At 53.4% G+C, this 24,135-nt stretch overlaps 2 protein-coding genes across 3 annotated transcripts in view; both read left to right on the plus strand.

Moving 5' to 3' along the window:
- The first annotated feature begins 1,916 nt into the window (after positions 1–1,916).
- On the plus strand, positions 1,917–5,160 carry LOC137912184 (ras-related protein ralB-B-like). 2 transcript variants are annotated; one of them, XM_068756535.1, is made up of 5 exons: positions 1,917–2,016; positions 3,650–3,772; positions 3,847–4,055; positions 4,183–4,360; positions 4,427–5,160. In XM_068756535.1, exons 2-5 carry the CDS (start codon positions 3,659–3,661, stop codon positions 4,532–4,534), a joined length of 609 nt encoding a protein of 202 aa, XP_068612636.1. In that variant the 5' UTR covers positions 1,917–2,016; positions 3,650–3,658; the 3' UTR covers positions 4,535–5,160. The 2 variants fall into 2 exon arrangements, with proteins under 2 accessions (XP_068612636.1, XP_068612637.1); XM_068756536.1 differs by lacking the exon at positions 1,917–2,016 and adding an exon at positions 2,978–3,070.
- A 1,492-nt stretch (positions 5,161–6,652) lies between these two features.
- agap1 (ArfGAP with GTPase domain, ankyrin repeat and PH domain 1) overlaps positions 6,653–24,135 on the plus strand; it is a 39,742-nt gene continuing 22,259 nt past the window's right edge. The window contains exons 1-9 of the mRNA XM_068756265.1: positions 6,653–6,815; positions 14,168–14,226; positions 14,302–14,389; positions 17,042–17,127; positions 17,201–17,342; positions 17,851–17,985; positions 21,240–21,367; positions 21,752–21,907; positions 22,564–22,656. Of these exons, the coding sequence (XP_068612366.1) occupies positions 6,653–6,815; positions 14,168–14,226; positions 14,302–14,389; positions 17,042–17,127; positions 17,201–17,342; positions 17,851–17,985; positions 21,240–21,367; positions 21,752–21,907; positions 22,564–22,656 (1,050 nt within the window). The remainder of the gene's footprint in view (positions 6,816–14,167; positions 14,227–14,301; positions 14,390–17,041; positions 17,128–17,200; positions 17,343–17,850; positions 17,986–21,239; positions 21,368–21,751; positions 21,908–22,563; positions 22,657–24,135) is intronic.

Here is a 24,135-nt window from a genome sequence, read left to right on the forward strand (position 1 = left end):
CCATCCTCCTCTTCTTGCCCCGTCCTCCTCTTCTTACCCCGTCCTCCTCTCCTTGCCCCGTCCTCCTCTTTTTGCCCCGTCCTCCTCTTCCTGCCCCGTCCTCCTCTTCTTGCCCCGTCCTCCTCTTCCTGCCCCGTCCTCCTCTTCTTACCCCGTCCTCCTCTTCCTGCCCCATCCTCCTCTTTTTGCCCCGTCCTCCTCTTTCTGCCCCATCCTCCTCTTCTTACCCCGTCCTCCTCTTCTTGCCCCGTCCTCCTCTTCCTGCCCCATCCTCCTCTTCTTGCCCCGTCCTCCTCTTCCTGCCCCGTCCTCCTCTTCTTACCCCGTCCTCCTCTTCTTGCCCCGTCCTCCTCTTCTTGCCCCATCCTCCTCTTCTTGCCCCGTCCTCCTCTTCCTGCCCCATCCTCCTCTTCCTGCCCCGTCCTCCTCTTCTTGTTCTTTGACTCCATCCTTCATCACTGCGTTCTTACTCTTTTCCTCTTTTTCACTTTTTAAACTCTGACCAGGAGCAGAGAGGAGGTGAGCTCCATGTGCACCTCCTTTTCTCCTCCTGCCTGAATGTCGGCAGGAAGACATAAAAGGCTTTGGTGATAAAGATCGATATATTTATTGGTCAAATGTCTATGATTCCCGGGTTAAACCCGGCAGGAAGCGCGTTTGGAATCCTCCTCAATGATCGATCATGTGATCGATACCTGTGACAAGTTCGGCCGGACTCACCTGAGCTCCTCGGGCTCCTCGTTCTCTCACCTGCGGTCAAACTTTTCCTCTCAGCGGGAGAAACGCGCCGCCGCCGGTTCGGCTCCTCCTCCGCAGGGTTCGGGTCCGACTCAGAAACCGGAGCAGACCTTCGGGAGGAAACTTTTCTCCGTCCGCTCCGGGATGCTGCGGAGGTTTGGAGGTGCGCCTCCCCTCCCTGCTCCTCACTCCTGTGCCACCTCCCTCCTCTCTCTTCCCCTCAGACAGGACCCCCCCCCCCTTCCGCACCTATTATAATCGATCCAATCATGATCATTTATTGACCTTTGATTTTCAGTTTCAGTTTATTAATCAATAAAAAAAATCGCTTATAAAAAGATAAAAGATTTGAATCGAACTTTATTTATAAAACTAAATAAAACACAAGACACACTTCTGATCTGTTGTCCACCATTGATTATTGGTGATCGATGATCAGTAACGATGTCAATGTATAAAGAAGAAGAGTATTTTTTAATCTGAAATGATTATTGATTACTTTTTATTCGTCTCAATTACACACCTGATGATGTCAGTCAAGGCACGCGCTCAGTTTCAAAATGAGATGCTGCCCCCTGCTGGCGGTTCGACTGTGCTGCAGGTAGGAACTGATCAGGATCAATAAAGTTATGGATGAAAATCCTCCTCTGGTGGACAAACCTCTCAGTTATGAGTACTATGTACTAAGATTACTGTGGTTGACGAGTATTATTGCTTTCTGTCTCCTGACTCCCAAAGGTGGGACTCACCTGTTCAGCACCACCCATTCACATCAATCTGATGATGTCATCTTCAGGAACATGTTCTGATTGGCTGATTCTGAACCACCTTTAAAGTTGGGTTCCTCTAACAATGACCCTTCTAGAACAGTTGCTGAAGTTCTGGATGGTCCTGGTTCTAGGTGGGTTCTGTAAAGAGGGATCCGGATCCGGATCCTGGAAGGGGTTAGCCGCTAGCAGAACCAGAACCAGGAGCCTCCGTTCGTTCAGCCGGAGCCCCGCCAATCAGAGTCCACACAGCTGCTCCATCAGGTGACGTCACATCCTGTCGTCAGTGTCATCTTAGAGCAGCTAAAAGTAAGACTCGTCACTCTGCGTCTATTTGTGTGTGTGTGGCGCGCGCGCGCTCCAGCGATAGAGTGCCTCATTTGTAGACTCATAGACGATCTTTGGTTGGGCGGGTGAAGGCGGGGCAGAAAGTCTGCTGGTCAACTTGTAGAAGTTGCGTGAGGCGGCGAATGGTGCGTTTCCCAGCGGAAGACGGTGAAACGCGGACGCGGTGAGTCGCGCTACCGGCTCGGTTGTTGTTTCGGCCCCGGTCGCCCCGGTGCGAAACGTCTGTAGCTCGTTTCGCGAAAGTACCGAGGAAAAGAGTCGCTATCGCTGCTAGCTGTCAGTTCGATGAGCGACACACCACGTAGCCAATAGCGAAGCCGTAGGGGGCGGTGCTTATTGTTGCATCCAATCAGAGGTGGTCTACGGCCTGAAGGCGGGAACGGAGAAGTGCGAAGTGGCTGTCACAGAGAAACCGGTCCACCGATGACATGTAGAGGACAGAGGACAGAGGACGTGGGGCTGGACGGCGGTTCTGTGAGCAGGGACAGCATGTAGGACATGAATGTCTCTGCTGTAGGACACAAATGTCTCTGTTGTAGGACACGAATGTCTCTGTTGTAGGACACGAATGTCTCTGTTGTAGGACATGAGTGTGTCTCTGCTGGAGGACATGAGTGTGTCTCTGCTGTAGGACATGATGTGTCTGCTGTAGGACATGAGTGTGTCTCTGCTGTAGGACATGAGTGTGTCTCTGCTGGAGGACATGAGTGTGTCTCTGCCGGAGGACATGAGTGTGTCTTCTGTAGGACACGAATGTCTCTGCTGTAGGACATGAATGTGTCTCTGCCGGAGGACATGGATGTCTCTGCTGGAGGACATGGATGTGTCTCTGCTGTAGGACATGAATGTGTCTCTGCCGGAGGACATGGATGTCTGCGGTAGCTGCTGAGGTTTCTAATGGTCACGTTGACTCGGGGACGTCCCCCGGTCTGCTTCCTCTGCTGCTCCACCCTCTTGTTGGTGTCCTTGTGGGCGGCGGCCTGTGGTGAAGGTCACTGAAGTCTCCGTCCCGTCCTTCCTGTATTTCCAGCTCCTTATCAGAGTGTCTTCTACAGCCGGCGCTGCACACGTCCCCTGAGATCTGAACCCTGTTCTGTCCCAGTGGGCCCAGGTCCAGTGTGGTAGTCTACTGGGGTCCTCTTCTGGGGGTCCAAACAACCCCCGATCCTGTTTGTGGTGTTTGAACCCGGTCCAGAAAAGCCACCAGAAAACTCTGAGTGAGTTTAGATGATTTTACACGACGGATCTCACAGCTGGTCTCTACTGGTCTGTACTGGTCTGTACTGGTCTCTACTGGTCTGTACTGGTCTGTACTGGTCTCTGCTGGTCTGTACTGGTCTCTACTGGTCTCTACTGGTCTGTACTGGTCTCTGGTGGTTTGTACTGGACTCTACTGGTCTGTACTGGACTCTGCTGGTCTGTACTGGCCTGTACTGGACTCTACTGGTCTGTACTGGACTCTACTGGTCTCTGCTGGCTTGTTCTGGACTCTACTGGACTCTGCTGGTCTGTACTGGACTCTACTGGTCTCTGCTGGCCTGTACTGGTCTCTGCTGGCCTGTACTGGTCTCTGCTGGTCTGTACTGGACTCTACTGGACTCTACTGGTCTCTGCTGGTCTGTACTGGACTCTACTGGTCTCTGCTGGCTTGTTCTGGACTCTACTGGACTCTGCTGGTCTGTACTGGACTCTACTGGTCTCTGCTGGTCTGTACTGGACTCTACTGGACTCTACTGGTCTCTGCTGGTCTGTACTGGACTCCACTGGACTCTACTGGTCTCTGCTGGTCTCTGCAGGCCGGAGTGATGGCCTCCAGCAAGACCAGGAACCAGACGTCCCTGGTCCTCCATAAGGTGATCATGGTGGGCCGCGGTGGAGTCGGGAAGTCGGCGCTCACCCTGCAGTTCATGTACGACGAGGTAAGACACGCCCCCTTTGGGGCGAACCCTGGCACTTCCTGTTTCCTGTCACGGCGTGGCCTCTCTGCTCTCAGTTCGTGGAGGACTACGAGCCCACCAAGGCGGACAGCTACAGGAAGAAGGTGGTCTTGGACGGCGAGGACGTCCAGATCGACATCCTGGACACGGCTGGTCAGGAGGACTACGCCGCCATCAGGGACAACTACTTCCGCAGTGGGGAGGGCTTCCTGCTGGTGTTCTCCATCACGGAGCACGAGTCCTTCACGGCCACGTCTGAGTTCAGGTCGGTCCGATCGCCACCAGGGCCACGCCCCCTTCTGGTCTCACCTGCGCACAGGGCCACGCCCCCTTCTGGTCTCACCTGCGCAGCCTGTTTTCCTTTTTTTTTTATTTGTCTGACCGGTTGACAGGGACCAGATCCTGCGGGTGAAGGAGGAGGACGCCGTCCCGCTGCTCCTGGTGGGGAACAAGTCGGACCTGGAGGAGCGCCGGCAGGTGTCCGCCGACGACGCCGCGGCCAAGGCCAGCGAGTGGGGGGGCGTCCCGTACGTGGAGACCTCGGCCAAGACGAGAGCCAACGTGGACAAGGTGCGCCGACGTCAGGAGGGGGGCGGCGGCCTGTCTCCTCGTGACACACCCTCCTTCTGTCTCCAGGTGTTCTTCGACCTCATGAGGGACGTCCGCAAGAAGAAGATGGTCGAGGGCAAAGACAGAAACGGGCCGAGTGGCAAGAAGAATAAGAAGCGTTGCTGCGTCCTCTGAAGACCAGCAGGACGCGGTGGGCGTGGCGGCGGTGGCGGACGACTCTGCTGGGACTCGTCTTCTCTCCTCTCCCCGTCATCGTCTCCTGTGTGGACACCTCACCGACGTTTGGGCTGATGCTGCTGATCACAGCCACGCCCCCATTCCTCCACGGCTAGCCGCGAGCTAGCTTAAAGCGAGACGTTTGATTTAGCGTCAGACGCTATTTATAGTTGCCCACTATTGATTATTAAGAGCTACCGGCTGCTAAGTGCTAGCGAGTCCTTGCTGTTTGTCCCCACATCCTGTCCACCCACCTGACTCGGGTGTCTGATGGGGGGACATGTACTGGCTGTCCTGGTCCAGGTGGACCCCTGAGCTGCTGTCCCGGTCCGGTTCTGCATCTGCTGTTACACATTCCTAAAGTTGTGTCCTTCTCCATCTTTCAACGAAACCTTTATTGATCTACTGTCACTGACAAACGTGTGGCGCCATCTTATCTGGCGTCCCGCAGGCCGCCTCTGGGAGACGTTGTCTTTCGCGGTGTGGAGGGAAGGCGGGCCCTGATGACATCACAGGTTGGGGTCCGGTGGAACCGTTTCTCCCGGCGGCGCCGACGTCTGTCTGCACGATGAATAAAACGTAAACCTGTCACTGATTGGCTGGAAGGGTTTTCATTCCGGATCTTGGTTCCGTTTGAAGGAGCTGCGTATCAGTCTATCGATTAAGTAATCAATTATTCTATCGATTGGTTAATTAGAGTCATCGAGTAATCGGATCCTCCACCGGAGAGGACACACACTTATAGATCTGTAATACACTTTAATAGTTTTGTACCCAGAATTCCTTTTTGTTGGTTTATTTCGTTAATCGATGTTGACAGTACAACAAGCATGACGTCATCAGGGGCGGCTCCTCCCTCCGGCTGCCCACGTTGAGTGTGTTGTTTGTCCACAGGGGGAGTTTGTGGACGATTCATGGCTGCTGCGTCAAGGCTGTCGGCAGCGGGAAGAAGAAGAGCGGCGCCGTGCGTCACTTCCTGCTGGAGGGGGAGCGCGTCCCAGACTCAGCCCGGTTCGGTCCCGGCCCGGCCCAGACCGGGACGGAGGCCTCTGTCCTGCTTGGTGATGATGGAGCTGGCTGTGTTCCTGTCGATACGACCAATAAAGTGTTCTCCGTTCACGCGCCTGTGTTCCGCTTTATTTTGAAGGGGTCCAAAAGGAAGTTAGAATCATGAATTCCAGGAGAGATCAGTGAATTCAACTGATTATTCGATTTCTGCGCGATGTCTGCGGTTCGTGTGTTCTTGGACGTCCGTTCGTCAAGCACGCGACAGTGGGTCACAAACCCACCGGAAAGGCTGGGGGAGGGTTTTCAAAATAAAGGTATAAGATATACACACAGTAAAATAGAATCGATCCGCGTCCTCTCATTTTTGCGGCGGAACATGTCTCTTAGTTTGAAAACCATCTCCGGAAGTTACGGTGCGTGTTGTGTGTAACCTGACCCTCCGGGTAGAAACACATTGAAGGCAGTGACGTTCCAGGTGGACACAGACTGGACCGCTGAGGGTCCGGACCTGTAGAAAACGGGCTTTCACACCTGGATCTACCTGAGACCCGCGCGCGCTCCGCCGGGGGGCCCGCAGGGGGGTCTGACACGGGACTGAGGACGTAGCTGGAGTGGAGACTGAACAACGGACGGGGGACAGCCCCGCCGCGGCCGCCCACTGTCCCCGGGTCGACCGGACCGTCCCCGCTGCTGGTCCGGGCCTCCCTTCCTCCCGAACTTCCGCCGTCCTCTTCTGGACGCCCGGGAGACGCACAGCTAGCTCTTTTCCCGGTTTGGAAGCTGTGGCTAGTTAGCTTTAGCCGGTAGCCTAGCATGTTTGCTGCAAGGCCGTTTCTGATTCCTGCCCTCCGGTCGCTGATGAGATTCTAGCCGGAGAAGTGCAGCCGTCGCCGGCCAGTAGCAGCAGCGGGCGCCGCCGCTGGAAGACCCGCTGTCCTTCCGGTCCCCCCCGGGATGTAACGAGGACCTGCGGGCAGCAGACCCAGGACCGGGGGGTTCTCATCACTGGCTCCAGAAAGCAGAGACGGTCACCTTCCTCTCCACAGACCCGACCCGGGAGGACCCGGGATGAACTACCAGCAGCACCTGGCGAACTCGGCCGCTATCCGGGCCGAGATCCAGAGGTTCGAGTCTGTCCATCCCAACATCTACTCCATCTACGAGCTGCTGGAGCAGGTGGAGGAGCCGCTGCTGCAGAACCAGATCCGGGAGCATGTCATCGCTATTGAAGGTAGGGTGTGTATGAACCCGAGCACCTGTTCCGGGCGGCCCGGCTGCAGGTTCGAGGAGTCTGATGAAGGCCTGTAAGCCAGGTTCGGGTCCTGTGTTTGTTTGTGTGTCAGCGGTACCAGGTGTGGTCTCGGTTCCAGGTGTGGTCTCGGTTCCAGGTGTGGTCTCGGTTCCAGGTGTAGTCTCAGTACCAGGTCTAGTCTCAGTTACCAGGTCTAGTCTCAGTACCAGGTGTAGTCTCGGTTCCAGGTCTAGTCTCGGTTCCAGGTGTAGTCTCACTTCCAGGTGTAGTTCCAGTTCCAGGTCTAGTCTCGGTACCAGGTCTAGTCTCAGTACCAGGTGTAGTCTCGGTTCCAGGTCTAGTCTCGGTTCCAGGTGTAGTCTCACTTCCAGGTGTAGTTCCAGTTCCAGGTCTAGTCTCGGTACCAGGTCTAGTCTCGGTTCCAGGTCTAGTCTCGGTACCAGGTCTAGTCTCGGTTCCAGGTGTAGTCTCGGTTCCAGGTCTAGTCTCAGTACCAGGTCTAGTCTCAGTACCAGGTGTAGTCTCGGTACCAGGTGTAGTTCCAGTACCAGGTGTAGTCTCAGTACCAGGTGTAGTCTCGGTTCCAGGTGTAGTTCCAGTACCAGGTGTAGTCTCAGTACCAGGTGTAGTCTCGGTACCAGGTCTAATCTCGGTTCCAGGTGTAGTCTCGGTTCCAGGTGTAGTCTCGGTACCAGTTGTAGTCTTGGTTCCAGGTCTAGTCTCGGTTCCAGGTGTAGTCTCGGTACCAGGTGTGGTCTCGGTACCAGGTGTAGTTCCAGTTCCAGGTCTAGTCTCAGTACCAGGTGTAGTCTCGGTTCCAGGTGTAGTCTCGGTACCAGGTGTAGTTCCAGTACCAGGTGTAGTCTCAGTACCAGGTGTAGTCTCGGTTCCAGGTGTAGTTCCAGTACCAGGTGTAGTCTCAGTACCAGGTGTAGTCTCGGTACCAGGTCTGGTCTCGGTACCAGGTGTAGTCTCGGTACCAGGTGTAGTCTCGGTTCCAGGTGTAGTCTCGGTACCAGGTGTAGTCTTGGTACCAGGTCTGGTCTTGGTACCAGGTCTAGTCTCGGTACCAGGTGTGGTCTAGGTTCCAGGTCTGGTCTCGGTACCAGGTGTAGTCTCGGTTCCAGGTGTAGTCTCGGTACCAGGTGTAGTCTCGGTTCCAGGTCTGGTCTTGGCACCAGGTCTAGTCTCAGTACCAGGTGTGGTCTAGGTTCCAGGTCTGGTCTCGGTACCAGGTGTAGTCTCGGTTCCAGGTGTAGTCTCGGTACCAGGTGTAGTCTCGGTTCCAGGTCTGGTCTTGGTACCAGGTGTAGTCTCGGTACCAGGTGTGGTCTCGGTTCCAGGTCTGGTCTCGGTTCCAGGTCTGGTCTCGGTACCAGGTGTAGTCTCGGTTCCAGGTGTAGTCTCGGTTCCAGGTGTAGTCTCGGTACCAGGTCTGGTCTTGGTACCAGGTCTAGTCTCGGTACCAGGTGTGGTCTAGGTTCCAGGTCTGGTCTCGGTACCAGGTGTAGTCTCGGTTCCAGGTGTAGTCTCGGTACCAGGTGTAGTCTCGGTTCCAGGTGTAGTCTCGGTTCCAGGTGTAGTCTCGGTTCCAGGTCTAGTCTCGGTTCCAGGTCTAGTCTCGGTTCCAGGTGTAGTCTCGGTTCCAGGTGTAGTCTCGGTTCCAGGTGTAGTCTCGGTTCCAGGTGTAGTCTCGGTTCCAGGTCTAGTCTCGGTTCCAGGTCTAGTCTCGGTTCCAGGTGTAGTCTCTGTACCAGTTCTCTGGTCTGTGTGAATACAGAAGTAACATGGGAAAACCAGGATCCCGGTTGGTGCTGGATCGGGTACCAGGGATGTGACAGCAGAGAACGTTTTACATGTAGTTGGTGTATGACGGAAACAATCCTAGTTGCGTTGATGCCGGACTAGTGTGGTTCTGATATGGCTCTGATCCGGATCCAGGGACCTGGATCTGCGTTTTCCACAGCCTCTGTAACACGAGGGGAAGCTCCGGACACTTACCCGACCAAAACAATAGCGAGTTCTCCGCCATCTCCTGTTGGAATAAAAATAGTCTGGCTTCCTGCCCGCTCCCTAACAATGTTCTTGTGTCCGGTTCTGGACCGGTTAGGAGCTACGGGACCGCTCCGGATCATTCTGACTGAACACATCTCCAACAACCCCCGAGGGGGTGAGTCCTCCTCTCCGTCGCCTGTCATTGGGCTGGGTTCTGAGGTCCCAGAGGACAGAGGCAGACCTAAACGGGTTCTGGGTTGCTCAGAACCCTCTTAGCGGTCGCCGTGGTTGTTCTTCTCCACCTTGTTTGGTCGCCTGAAAGGCATTGCGGGAGTTGCCTGACACGTGATTCCTGGAGCAGCAGCGCCCTCTGCTGGCAGGAGGCTCCAAGAACCGGCCCAGAAACGACCTGGAGGTGCTGGGCGGGCTCGCCATGCAGCGCTAAAGTCATGATGATGATGAAGATGATGAAGAAGAACATGCTAATAAGGAGGAGGAGGAGGAGAGTCCGATTATCTGGTCGAACTCTGTTCTGCGGTTAGCTTAGCATTCTTAGTGTTAGCCTCTAATTAGCTGCAGGTGCCTCCTGCCAGCAGGGGGCGCCCTTTTACCCCAATGCTGCTGCTACTTGACCCACTTTCTCCATCACCCAGTGAGTGGGTGGTTTTTCTGTGTGTGTGTGGTGGGGGGGGGGCAGTGCACCTCCTGCTGCTCCTCACTCTTTAATGCAGACAGAAATGCTGCAGCAGGAGTAGACCTCCCTTCTCCTCACTTCCTCACAAACCTTATACTACTAGTATAAATACCCAATAATACTCCACAACAGCACAGATCATCTCCTCCTGGAGCTCCTCGCAAAGGAGTTCCGGTGTGGCAGCAGAACTCCTCCGCTGGGAGAAGGAGGTGGCTGGGTTTCTCCAGGGTCCCGTTGACCCTGGACATGGTCCTCCTCTCCAGTAGGGTCTCCTGCTTGATGGATGAGGAGACTGTCCACTAGGAGGTGCCGGTTGAAGGAGGGCGCTGTCTGATGCTCCTCTGATTACTGGAGGAGGAGCTAAAGATGCAGGCGAGTGATGAAGATGATGAAGATGATGAAGAGTCTGAGCTTCTGAGGCTCTGGACTTCAGAGTGTTAATGATGATGATGATGATGATGGCAGGAGGAAGAGGAAGCTCCTCCTGCGGGGGGGTAAAACCTGAGCTGGAGTCAGGCTGCTGACCAATCAGCTCACAGCTGCTGATGTCACTCTCCGCCCCTTTCTTGTTGACATGGTTACTTCCGGAGAAGCCGTTCTCCGCCGGGTTGGAGTCCTGATCCAGTTCTGTTTTGCTCCGTGTTTTCCTGTGATCTCCTGCTGCTGGAGTGTGTGTGTGTGAGAGAGAGAGAGAGAGGAGCGGAGGAGGAGCGGGAGAAGGAGCAGGCGGTCCTTGTATCGCCGTCTGGAGGTTCGAGGAGGCCAGGCGGGACCTCGGCTCCTGATCGCCGACATTCCGGCGCTGGGAGGCGGCGCTCCGGCCGGGACTCGCCGGTAGAGTCCTCCTTGCTGTCGGGACCGGAGCCGGAGCTCTGGGAGGAGGAGCGTTGATCTTTCTGTTGGGCGCTCCTCGGCAGCAGGAGAAGTCCGTTTCACACAGGCTGGTTCCTGTGCAGAACCAGAACCAGAACCAGAACCAGAACCAGCAGCCCTGAGGAGGAGTCACTCCTCCTCAGGGCTGCTCCTCCTGGAGAGCATGGACAGGAGCACACCTCAGAGGAAGACGGTCTACAGGATCTCCCTGACGCTGGTGAAGAGGGAGCGTCCGGACAGCGAAGAGGGGGGGCCGGGCCCCCCGCCCAGGCTGGGGGTCTCCCACCAGGAGCGCTTGGTGGAGCAGCGAGAGGAGGTGCAGGACGAGTCTGACCAGCTCTCGTGGTCACGCGGCTTCGTGAGGAGCTTCAGGGCGTTCAGCATGGGGCAGCTGGAGCTGGGTCGGCGGGGCGCCTCCTCCAGGAAGCTCCTCCTGAAGGAGAGGAGCCTGGACGTGGAGCGTGGAGGACGTCCTCCTGAGGAGCAGGGAACGGCTGATTTCTCCTCCGCAGCTCCTCAAACACGCGGCGCCACGGAGGGGCGGAGTGCCGAGGCGCCTCCTGGCCTCCTGCGCCGCGGCGGCGAGCCACGGCAGCTCCGCCCCCACAAACACCTCAGCAGCTCCGGCTGCACCGGCCGGGACGTCCCACAGGCGACTCCTCGCCACGGCCGTACTCTGGACTTCCTGTCCGAACTGAGCCGCTGGGACGGGACGCATGGCGGCAAGAACCGGACGCTGGACAACAGCGACCTGCTGCGTCTGGCGGCTGAGAGGGGCGGGGCAGCAGGGGGCAGGTGGTCCAGCGAGACGCGTCTGGTTCGCTTTTTCAGCGGGATCTTCACTAGGAGGGGCGGGGCCTCCTCGGCCAGGAGCCCCGGCACCAACCGCTCCCTCCAGCCCAGCATGGAGAACGTCAACGGGGCGGGCACTGACGGTAATGACATCACACACCCGCCCAGTGATTGGATGGCTCCGCCCATCCACTGGTTCCGATTCTGGGGCCACTCGGAAGGAGGTCGTGGTGATGATGATGATGATGAATATATTAGATAGAATGTTAGAGTACAAGTACAGTCACACAGTAGCATGTATTACAGTACAAATAACGTCAAACATCCTGTCTAAGGTCGTTTTACGACCTCGGGATTCAAAGCAGCTCCACGTGCTTCGTATCCTCCTAGGAGGCTGGAGGAGGAGGAGTCCTGAGGGGCGGGGCTCCGCACGGTGTTACTGGTTTACGTGCTGGTTTCATGTTTACCTGCTGGTTCCTAGTTTACGTGCTGGTTTCATGTTTACCTGCTGGTTACTGGCTTATGGGCTGGTTCCATGTTTACCTGCTGGTTATTGGTTTACGTGCTGGTTTCATGTTTACCTGCTGGTTACTGGTTTACGTGCTGGTTACTTGTTTACCTGCTGGTTACTGGCTTATGGGCTGGTTACTTGTTTACGGGCTGGTTCCATGTTTATCTGCTGGTTACTAGTTTACGTGCTGGTTCCATGTTTACCTGCTGGTTATTGGTTTACGTGCTGGTTCCTGGTTTACGGGCTAGTTACTAGTTTACGTGCTGGTTACTAATTTACGGGCTGGTTACTAGTTTACGTGCTGGTTACTGGTTTACGGGCTGGTTTCATGTTTACCTGCTGGTTACTGGTTTACGTGCTGGTTCCATGTTTACCTGCTGGTTTCATGTTTACCTGCTGGTTACTGGCTTACGGGCTGGTTTCATGTTTACCTGCTGGTTACTGGTTTACGTGCTGGTTTCATGTTTACCTGCTGGTTATTGGTTTACGTGCTGGTTTCATGTTTACCTGCTGGTTACTGGTTTACGTGCTGGTTAGTGGTTTACGGGCTGGTTACTTGTTTATGGGCTGGTTCCATGTTTATCTGCTGGTTACTAGTTTACGTGCTGGTTCCATGTTTACCTGCTGTTTACTGGTTTACGTGCTGGTTCCTGGTTTACGGGCTAGTTACTAGTTTACGTGCTGGTTACTACTTTACGGGCTGGTTACTAGTTTACGTGCTGGTTACATGTTCACCTGCTGGTTATTGGTTTACGTGCTGGTTTCATGTTTACCTGCTGGTTACTAGTTTACGTGCTGGTTACTAGTTTACGGGCTGGTTACTAGTTTATGGACTGGTTACTAGTTTACCTGCTGGTTACTGGTTTACGTGCTGGTTACTTGTTTACGGGCTGGTTACTAGTTTATGGGCTGGTTACTAGTTTACCTGCTGGTTACTGGTTTAGTGCTGGTTACTTGTTTACGGGCTGGTTACTGGTTTACGGGCTGGTTTCATGTTTACCTGCTGGCTACTGGTTTACGGGCTGGTTACTAGTTTACGTGCTGGTTCCATGTTTATCTGCTGGTTACTGGTTTACGTGCTGGTTACTGGTTTACGGGCTGGTTACTGCTGTCGGCCTCATTTATTTGCAGATGACATCATCGCCGCCCTGCGTGATGTTGCGCGTTTTATCTGCCACCAGTCTGGGGGGGAGGGGGCTAGCCCCGCCCACCCTGTGTGTGTGACCTACATCCACAACCATGCAGAATTAATGTACACAAGAAATGTGTCACGGCACAGAAACACACACGCAGGCAGACACACACACGCACACACGCAGGCAGACACACACACACACACGCAGGGACACACGCACACACGCAGGCAGACACACGCACACACACACAAGTCTGTTTTGGTGCTATAGCACAATCTCTCTAAAAAGGGTCGGGTGTGGCGTGGAGGCGTGGCCAAAGGCGGTATGTAGCTGGTATCAGCTGTGATGTCAGCAGACGCCTTCATTATGGGATGTCGAACACGCGCGTTCATTATGGTGGCTTTACTGGTTTCTAAGGTCGTCCACAACAGCACGCCCCGCCCCTGAGCCTGATTGGCTGCGTTATCACATGGCTTAGCGACTCATCCCGGGTTCTGACGGCTGTGTGTGGGTGTGTGTGTGTGTGGGGGGGGGGGGGGGGGGGGTTACCTGTCTGACAGGCTTAATCAGCAGGTTGTTGATCAGGTGTTTTTAATTCAACTCCTCTGTTGTCTTCGTCAGCCGTTACAGGTCTGTATAGAAAACAGTGGCGTTGAATCAAATCTTTATTGACACGGTGGCTGACAGACAGACAGACGATCTGAATGTCTCCTCGGAGACAAAGAAAACAGAACTGGATCACGAGTTCCTTCAGGGAGACGAAGAGGAGCAGCGCCAAGGATGAAGGCCCAAACACGCATGACCAATGAGATGGAGCTTCTCTGATCGGTCACAGTCAGCTGAGCCCCCCCCCCCACACACACACACACCTAAGGGAATGAACACGCTTCACCCATTATCCCTGTGCATGTGTGTGTGTGTGTGTGTGTCGGTCCAGATCCAGTGATCCAGGAAGAGGGCGGAGACCAGGGTCGGTTTCATGGAGGTCCATCGAGCATTTAAGTGATGATGTCATAGCTGTGGGCGTAAACTGAGGCTAAACCTGCGGGCTCATGCTAGCACCCTGCTAACGTGCTAAGTGAGGATGAGGGGGAACCGTTGGCCCACTGGAGTGGCGCCGCAGGGCGTGCAGACGGGTGCTGGTTCCACTGTGAACCTTCAGACACGTCCCGGTTGATGGGCAGGTGTTCGTCCATGTTTGTGGGAGGAGCATCGGCTCGTCTCGCCGCCGCTCTTCCTTCGTTCCCTGAGCGGCTTGCTGAACTGACGGCACCTGAAGGCGCCGCCTGTCCACGGCGTCGGACTGAACGCTGTCCATTTCTGCTTCCAGATGCGTTTGTGAACAGTCAGGAATGGACTCTGAGTCGGGCGGTACCAGAACTCAAAGTGGTGAGTCCAAACCGCAACCAGCCAACGTTTACATAGAACCTCACCTACAGTCAAAGTAACCAGAACTCTTTCCAGGGCATTGTGGGTAACCTGGCCAGCGGTAAGTCGGCGTTGGTCCACAGGTACCTGACGGGAACCTACGTCCAGGAGGAGTCCCCTGAAGGTACCAGTACTCACTCAGTCTCTGTTTGAGGTCCGGCTGGACCTGTGCTTCAGGAAAAAGCCGCTGATGGTCTTCCATCAGATTCAGGACTAGATCCACTAGATTCTGCATTAGATCTGTGATATTGTGTTCTAGATTCAGGACTAGATCCCCTAGATTCTGGATTAGATCCGTGATATTGTGTTCTAGATCCACTAGATTCAGGACTAGATCCACTAGATTCTGGATTAGATCCACCAGATTCCGCATTAGATCTGTGATATTGTGTTCTAGATCCACTAGATTCTGGACTAGATCCACTCGATTCTGCATTAGATCCGTGATATTGTGTTCTAGATCCACTAGATTCAGGACTAGATCCACTAGATTCTGGATTAGATCCACCAGATTCTGCATTAGATCTGTGATATTGTGTTCTAGATCCACTAGATTCAGGACTAGATCCACTAGATTCTGGACTAGATCCACTAGATTCTGGACTAGATCCACTAGATTCTGCATTAGAACCGTGATATTGTGTTCTAGATTCAGGACTAGATCCCCTAGATTCTGGATTAGATCCGTGATATTGTGTTCTAGATCCACTAGATTCAGGACTAGATCCACTAGATTCTGGATTAGATCCACCAGATTCCGCATTAGATCTGTGATATTGTGTTCTAGATCCACTAGATTCTGGACTAGATCCACTCGATTCTGCATTAGATCCGTGATATTGTGTTCTAGATCCACTAGATTCAGGACTAGATCCACTAGATTCTGGATTAGATCCACCAGATTCTGCATTAGATCTGTGATATTGTGTTCTAGATCCACTAGATTCAGGACTAGATCCACTAGATTCTGGACTAGATCCACTAGATTCTGGACTAGATCCACTAGATTCTGCATTAGAACCGTGATATTGTGTTCTAGATTCAGGACTAGATCCACTAGATTCTGGACTAGGTCCTTGACATTGTGTTCTAGATCATCTAGTGCATATGTGTCAAACTCAAGGCCCGGGGGCCAAATGTGGCCCGCCACGTCATTTTTTGTGGCCCGCGAGAGCTTTGTGCAGACATTTGTTTTTGTAAAATGCTGAAAAGTAAAAGTGAATCGGAGTATTTGTAACAGATTTCTAATGAGGTTTTAATGTTAAAATTAAATATTTGTTGCCGACTCCATTCTGGATCCGACCCAGATGATATTCAGTGGTGAGATAGAGCCCCCCCCCCCCCCCCCCCCCTACATGACTGTTAAATTCCATAAACATCGGTCAATAATCAATGGAGATATTGAAGAACAAATTACAGACAGACGCCGGCGATTACATAACCTCGGCGGATATTTTTATATCGATATATTTTTAGAACTACGCAATTGCATATGTAATATTTATAATTTAATTAAGTATGTAGTAGTAAATACAGTTATTTAGCAGCATGTTAAGAAGTAGTTACATTTTATTTACATTACATTACATTTAGTTACGTTTACACTGCGTTACCGTGACAACTGGCCCTTTGAGGGCACCCATAATGCTGATGTGGCCCTCGGAGAACATGAGTTTGACGCCCCTGACCTCGTGGATTAAATCCAGGTTCTTGTCACCGTTTTGATCAGATATTTGAATGAGACTCGAGCTAACGGTAGCGTCTCTGCTAACAGAACCTTCCTTCAGTCAAGCATGGCCTTTAAATATTTCCGCTTCTCTCCACCACGTTTCAGCAAACACAACAAATAGTAAACTAGTCAGACCCCCCCCCCCCCCACCCCCCAGCAGCAAAGGAGCTGATGCCCCGCCCCCTGGTACATGAATGTAGTTTATTTGCGTACCCTCCGTGGAGGAGGGCAGGCTTTAACCACAGAGTCCCCGGCGCTGGCTCCGCCCCCACCGGCCGGCAGCGCTTCGGCTCTGATGGAATAGAAACGTTTCAGAAACGCTTGCGTCACCACCGAGGAACGGACGGAGGTCAGCAGAGGAGGAGACCAGCCGGGCATTCCTGGGGTCGAGAATAAGTTGCTGCTCCGTAGAACGGGAGCGACCGCCTGCGCCGCGCCGCGCCGCTAACCAGAACCAGAACTATTCTGAGGTTGTGGTTTGGAGCCCGGGCTGCACGGTGATGAAGCTCCTCCTCCTCCTCCTCCTGTCTTTGACGGCTCTTCTGTCTCTCTTCTTTCTGGCTGCTGCTCTAAACTAGCGGACGTGGACGCAGGTAACTATCCTCCCCTCCTTTTCATCCATCCATCCATCTATCACTCCTTCATGTTCACAATAGCTGCGGTTCAGAATCGCATCGGACCCCCGAGACCACGACCCTCCTCTGACTGGGCCAATCAGAGGGGGGGCGACACGTCACAGCCTGAACCTGGACTCAACAGGAAGCCCCGCCCCTCATCAGCTGACTCGGCATCCGGTCTACCCAATCAATCAATCAGTTTCTCCTGTTCGTCCCTGATCAATCAATCAATCAATGTTATTGGCGCATTGAGCCGCGACGAGGTTGAGGTCACTTTTCCTGGTCCACCAATCAGCTGCAGGGTCAAAGGTCGACCCTTTAACGAGCAAACCAGCCAGAACCCGACCCGCCTCCCCTTTCAGACGCATCGCAGGGCGCTCTGATCAGCCGATCAATCGATCGTGGATCAATCACCTGTGCTTCCCTGCAGGCGGCCGCTTCAAGAAGGAGATCATGGTCGACGGCCAGAGTCACCTCCTGCTCATCAGAGACGAAGGAGGCCCCCCGGAGGCCCAGGTGAGGACTGGCAGGACGCCGTCCCGTCTTTGTGTGTGAATAAAGTTTGATTTGAACCGGTCCCTGTTCACAGTTCTCCTTGTGGGCGGACGCCGTGATCTTCGTCTTCAGTCTGGAGGACGAGATCAGCTTCCAGACGGTTTACCACTACTTCAGCCGCCTGGCCGGCTGCAGGAGCACCGGGGACCTGCCTCTGGTCCTGGTCGGGACCCAAGGTACCAGAACCAGGAGCGCCACCGCCTCCCTCTCTGGGCATGAGTCACTGCTGCCACCCAGTGGTGCCTTTCAGTTACTGCACACGACAGTCATTCATCAGGGCACACCTCCCTCCCTGCCTCTCTTTTCCTGCCTCGCTCCATCCTTCCTTTCCTCTGTCCTTCCCTCCCTCTCTCCCTCCCTGCTTCTGTCTTTTCCTCCCTTGTTCCGTCCTTCCCTCCCTCCCTCCTTCCTTCGTTCCCTCCCTACATCTCTTCCCCTCCCTCCCTCCTTCCCTCTGTCCTTCCCTCCCTCCTTCTGTCCTCCCTCCCTCCCTCGCATTAAAGACACTTTGACTGTTGCCCTGAAGCAGACGTCCAGCAGAGGGCGCCAGAGCTCCACTGCTGGTTCTCCTGTTTCTTCACTGAATCGCGTCTTCATTCTGTGAACCCCGACCCGTCAGAACCAGAACGGTCCACTCGGCTCAGCCCGACGGTTCTGAATGATGCTGTCCTCGTCTCCTCCCAGACGCCATCAGCTCGGCCAATCCCAGAGTGATCGACGACGGCCGGGCCAGGAAGCTGTCCAACGACCTGAAGCGCTGCACCTACTACGAGACCTGCGCCACCTACGGCCTGAATGTGGAGCGCGTCTTCCAGGACGGTAAGAAGACCTCGGTGGTCAGGACGGCGGCGTCCAGTCCTCCGGGAAGGTGACTTTCCCCGCCCCCCCGACGCCCCGGCCACAGCCATTCGGACGCTCTTAATCACTCGTCAATTAAGAATGAAATGGAGCCGCTCGGCGATTTAGCCGGAACTGTACCGCAGTTAAGTTTTATCACAGCGAGGAATTAATAAAAGAAGCACATATTAGAGCAGCACGATGAAGATGAGCTGAGGAGGAGGCTGGCTGGGACACGCAGCACCCTGATAGTCAGAAAGAAGAACCGGCAAAGAGGTTCTGGTTCTCGTAAAGGGTCCTGGTTCCTCTGCGGCAGGATCGGCCGGTCTTTGCGTCATGGCAGTGTTCGTCCTGAAGGTGGCAGTGCAGGAACACGGAGTTATTGCGTCCAATTAGAGGAAGTCAGAGTGAATTAATGATAATCTGAGGAATAATGAGGAGAACGACATGATGGTGTGTGTGTGTGTGTGTGTGTTCTTGGTCCAGGAGGAAACATTCACGCTAAACAATGCCTTATTATCTTCTTAATTATTCCTGTGTGTGTGTGTGTCCTGTGAGTGTGTGCGTGTCCATGGTGCGTGTGTGTGTGTGTTGTCTCTTTGTATCTTTCTCTTCATTATCTCAAATTAATCATTTTTTTAATCATCCAGCAGAACGATGACTTTAATGTTTTTTGTCTGAAACACGACAGCAGCCTGTAGCTGTCTGTCTGTCTGTCTTACATTATAGCAGTAGTCAAGTAGCAGTACTAGCATTATAATTAGTAACCGTATTAGCAATAGTAACCGTATTAGCATTTGCAGCAGTATTAGCTTTAGAAGCAGTAACTATTAGCATTAAGATGAGTAGCAGTCGTAGTAGAATTATCAGTTATGGATGCGGCCTCTGGAGCAGTAGCATTAGCATTAGCGACCTTCATACCATTTGTGGCAGTAGTAGCATTAGCATTAGAGACATTCATAGCAGTGGTAGCATTAGCATTAGTGACCTTCATACCATTAGTAGCATAAGCATTTGCGTTAGAAGCAGTGGTAGCATTCGTGACATCCATAGCATTAGTAGCTGTGGTAGCATTAATGACATACATAGCATTATTAGCATAACCATTAGCGTTAGAAGCAGTGGTAGCATTCGTGACATCCATAGCATTAGTAGCAGTAGTTGCATTAGCAGTCATAGCATTAGTAGCTGTGGTAGCATTAGCAGTAATAGCATTAGTAGCTGTGGTACCATTAGTGACATTCATAGCATTAGTAGCAGTGGTAGCATTAGCAGTCATAGCATTAGTAGCTGTGGTACCATTAGTGACATTCATAGCATTAGTAGCAGTGGTAGCATTAGCAGTCATAGCATTAGTAGCTGTGGTACCATTAGTGACATTCATAGCATTATTAGCATTAGTAGCAGTGGTAGCATTAGCAATAGTTCCGTTGGTCTCTGGAGCTCGGACTCCACCGGTCAGGGTGATCAGTAGTTCAGCCCAGTCGATCAATACTCCAACAGGACTCCATCGTGGAGGAAGATGCAGCTTGTTGGAACAGGACGTCAGTCGGCTCCTATCAGAAGGAAATCAGTTATTGATCGATGGTGTTCCCGCCCCTGTGACACGCCGTGACTAAACGCTCTCATTTAAAGCACATTTGCCAGCGTGGCCCCGGAGTCGATGGCGATCAAATGACAATTTATGAAGGAGGTGTATGTCTGTATTGATCTCGCACTCAAACTCCGTGACCTTCACTTCGTTTGGAGCCTGCATTGATTGGGACTTGCTGGTGGTCGTGGGCGGGGCTTCAACGACAACGCTCATACTCGGCTTCAGAATCAGCTGCATCGTCATGGCGACAAGCAGCATCTCCAGGTGAAGAAATGCTGGGGGGCGGTGACCTCTGGGGGCAGGACTCTGCGAGCTCATCTAATTAGCTTAATTACGCCGCTTTCGTTTTCCGGTCCGTGTCAGAGCGAAGGCGCTAAAGCTCCGCACCCATTGGTAGCTTTGATCCTGATTCGGCGGCGGTCTGGCATGGGGGCGGGATGATTCAGGACGCCGGCCCCAGCTGGGGAGGACAGATGACTCCGCCCTCAGGGGCCGGTCCGGGGCCAGCGCTTCAATCTGATTGGTGACTCCGTCCTTTCAACGGTGAAAACCTGTGAAACGATGCTCGACCGGCGTGAACGCAGCGAGACTCCGCCTCCCCCGCTCCCCCTTGGAGTGGCGGCGCAGCCTCCCCATAAATCTGGTCAAACGGGAGACGCTTCCATTAACGGGAACGACGGAGCAGAACGGAGATTGATGGATCAAGTTAAGTTCCAGGTTAAATATTTAGCAGAGCCCTAAAATAATGGCTGTTAAAGTAATATACAGTCTGGCTAGGCTCCGCCCCATTGACCCATCCTCTGCTAGCTCCTGCTAGCATTATGCTAACGTCCCACTCTCCAGCCTCCGTCCCTGTCGTCCGTTCCTTTGAACACACCTGGTTGAGGAAACATCCAATCAGAAGCAGTCCGCTGCAAGTGGGCCGACCCGAGGGCGGTGAGGGGGGCGGGGTTAAACCTCCAGAGTCTGGTCATGTGATCGGTCCTGGACCCAAGACGTGACATTAATTGATTAAGACATGAATAAAGTTTTGGGTGTTTAAATGAACTGGGTTCAACATTTCTGAATTAAGGTGTGAGGAAAACGAAGCAGCTCAAACTATCAGACTCTAATGATAATACTGACTCGATGTGGTTACCCAGGACAACCTTTCATCAACTAATAGACCAAGAAATGATTGATTTCAATGTTATTAATTAGCAGCTTTGAGTCCTGCTTAGGAAGAGTTTTATTTTTTGTTTCTAAAAAGTATATAATTTGATTTATTTACATTCAAGGAAAGCTTGTTTGTCTGAAATTGTAATGAGGCATCCCTGTGGGTTCTCCTCTCTGGGTTCTCCTCTGTGGGTTCTCCTCTATGGGTTCTTCTCTGTGGGTTCTCCTCGGTGGGTTCTCCTCTGTGGGTTCATCTCTATGGGTTCTCCTCTGTGGGTTCCCCACAGTGGGTTCTCCATGGTGGGTTCTCCACTGTGGGTGTTTTACTGTGAGTTCTCCTCTGTGGGTTCTCCTCTATGGGTTCTCCTCTGTGGGTTCTCCTCTGTGGGTTCTTCTCTATGGGTTCTCCTCTATGGGTTCTACTCTGTGGGTTCTCCTCTGTGGGTTCTCCTCTGTGGGTTCATCTGCTGTGGTTTGTGTGTTGCAGTTGCCCAGAAGATCGTGTCCACCAGGAAGAAGCAGCAGCTGTCCATCGGACCCTGCAAGTCCCTCCCAAACTCGCCGAGTCACTCGTCCGTCTGCGCCCCACAGGTGTCTTCGGTCCACGTCAGCCAGGTCAGAGGTCACTCGGTCCTCCAGGACGGCCCCCGCAGAGCAATGCAGCACATTGTCCACACATTTAACCCCTTCTGACCTGAACAGTTCACATACTCCACGTGCGTGGTGAGGGCGCCGCCATGGTCAGAACCGAGGCGCTCTGTCTCCTGGACCGCCCCCTCTTCCTCCCATCCTCATTGATTAGTCGTTAAACAGCCATCACTCCCCCCAAGGTCCAGTTCATCTCCCGCCGCCTCCACCCAGTCGGATGCGTCGCCCTGACGACACGTCTGACGCTGCAGACTTTGTCCCGAGTTTTAAAAAGCGTTCCTACTTCTAACATGAATACCAGGAACCGCTGGCGGACCAACCGTCACCGCGGTTTTCTTTCTGTCCCTCCAGACCAGCAACGGCAGCGGCAGTTTGAGCGACTACTCGTCGTCTGTGCCGTCGACACCCAGCACCAGCCAGAAGGAGCTCCGCATCGACGTGGCCCAGACTGCTAACACGCCGACACCTGTCCGAAAGCAGTCGAAACGCCGCTCCAACCTGTTCACCGTGAGTCAACCGTCAGCTAAACATTAGCACGTCTCGTCTGCAGAGACACCTGGTGGAGCGCAGCAGCTAACGTTAGCATGTCTCGTCTGCAGTTACCTTGTGGAGCGCAGCAGCTAACGTTAGCATTTCTGTCTGCAGAGACACCTGGTGGAGCGCAGCAGCTAACGTTAGCATGTCTCGTCTGCAGATACCTGGTGGAGCGCAGCAGCTAATGTTAGCATGTCTTATCTGTAGAGACGCCTGGTGGAGCGCAGCAGCTAATGTTAGCATGTCTCGTCTGCAGATACCTGGTGGAGCGCAGCAGCTAACGTTAGCATGTCTCATCTGTAGAGACACCTGGTGGAGCGCAGCAGCTAACGTTAGCATGTCTCGTCTGCAGCGACACCTGGTGGAGCGCAGCAACTAACGTTAGCATTTCTGTCTGCAGAGACACCTGGTTGAGCGCAGCAGCTAACGTTAGCAAATCTACATGTAAGGTTTACTGGTTTGACCCGGTACCTTGGACTGGACCAACTGACCCTAGTCGGTTGCTGATGTTAGATTAAGGAAAGTCCTGGTTCCCAGACTGGGTTCCGGGTCAGAAGCCAAGGTCTGGGTCTGGGTGGATGGTATCAGAATGGTGTCAGCTGACAGGTGGTCTTTCCTCTGGTCCACAGTCCAGGAAAGCCAGCGAGATGGACAAGGACAAGAAAGGCATGGAAGCTCGGGCCGACAGCATCGGCAGTGGGCGGGCCATCCCCATCAAACAGGTGAGACGTGTAGCTGCTCTGCTCGGCCTTGATTAACAGTGAAATCACACACTTTACATCAATTAGGGTGAGGGTCCCCCGGGTCCTCCAGCCAGATCATTAGGAGGAGGACATGAGAGGAGCGCGCCTTCCTCATGCCACGTGTCTCCTTCAAAGATGCTTCTCGGTTTTGTTAAAACGGGAGCGTTAAAAAAAGGATGAAGGAGGAACGGGACGGATCAAAAGCTCTCCATGCCTCAGCTGACACAGCCGAGCACCTGAAAGGTGGTGGACATGTCCTCCTCCAGCTGGAGGAGTTCAGACAGGTGTTGGTGGGGGGGGGTGTCCCTACAAACGGATCAGCGCATTAGGGAGCATTAATCGCAGCCGCTGTCCACGCCGCGGCCCGTTTGTCCTCCGCTAATGAACTAATCGTTTGTGGAGAGAGGGCGACAGAGGGGGGGCTGAGGGGGGAGACAGAGCGAGGCTCCTGTTTGGGGTCGTCATGGAGACGGACCCCCGCCGGACCGTCGCAGTGGAGACGACAGTAATTGCAGATATTCTCTTCTTCTTCTGTGGTATTGCTGCAGCGGCGGAGCGCAGCAGGAAGGACGGAGCGTTTTGGTTCTTGTGGGTTATCAGAACCGGGCATGTTGGGTTCAGGTTCGACTCCGTCCGTCTTCACCTTCAGTTGGCTGCTTTATAGCTGTCAGCTAATATTAGCTAGTGTTGCTTATCAATGCTGATGTTAGCTAGTGTCATTTGTCACAGCTAATGTTAGCTAGTGTTGCTTATCAATGCTAATGTTAGCTAGTGTCATTTGTCACAGCTAATGTTAGCTAGTGTTGCTTATCAATGCTAATGTTAGCTAGTGTCATTTGTCACAGCTAATGTTAGCTAGTGTTGCTTATCAATGCTGATGTTAGCTAGTGTCATTTGTCACAGCTAATGTTAGCTAGTGTTGCTTATCAATGCTAATGTTAGCTAGTTTCACCTACCACAGCTTCTGGTATCTAATGTAGCTCATTAACAGTTCTTTGTACGGTCCTGTCTGGTGTTAGCTTAGCATTTCACTAGCATTAGACTCAGCTGGCCACTGACTGGCAGTTGGTTGTGTGAACATGCATCAAGACGTCGGAACACGCTCAGCAGACCGCTGGAGATGATTATTGAACGGGACATTGTCCAGGATTCCAACAGGCAGCCCGGGATGCGTGATGAGGCCACGCTAATGGATCCAGACGTTCCTCTCCGGGCCGACGAGGCCCCGGAGGATGAGGAGCAGCCTGGAGGCGCCTCCTCCTCCTGTTGTGTGTTTTTGGAAGTGGACGTTAATTGATTTGATGGCTCTCTGCGGCCGCTCTCGCCGCGTGTCCCTGATTGTCAGCGGGCCGGACCGGATGCCTTGTTAGACGTCGGTGGTTCTACCGCCTCTCCCCGTTAACGATGTTTGGATCTCTCGGAACCAGATGCTTCCTTCATCCGCTGTCTCCGTTGGGC

Source organism: Brachionichthys hirsutus, chromosome 24, assembly GCF_040956055.1.
Source record: "Brachionichthys hirsutus isolate HB-005 chromosome 24, CSIRO-AGI_Bhir_v1, whole genome shotgun sequence".
Classification (NCBI taxonomy): Eukaryota; Metazoa; Chordata; class Actinopteri; order Lophiiformes; family Brachionichthyidae; genus Brachionichthys; species Brachionichthys hirsutus.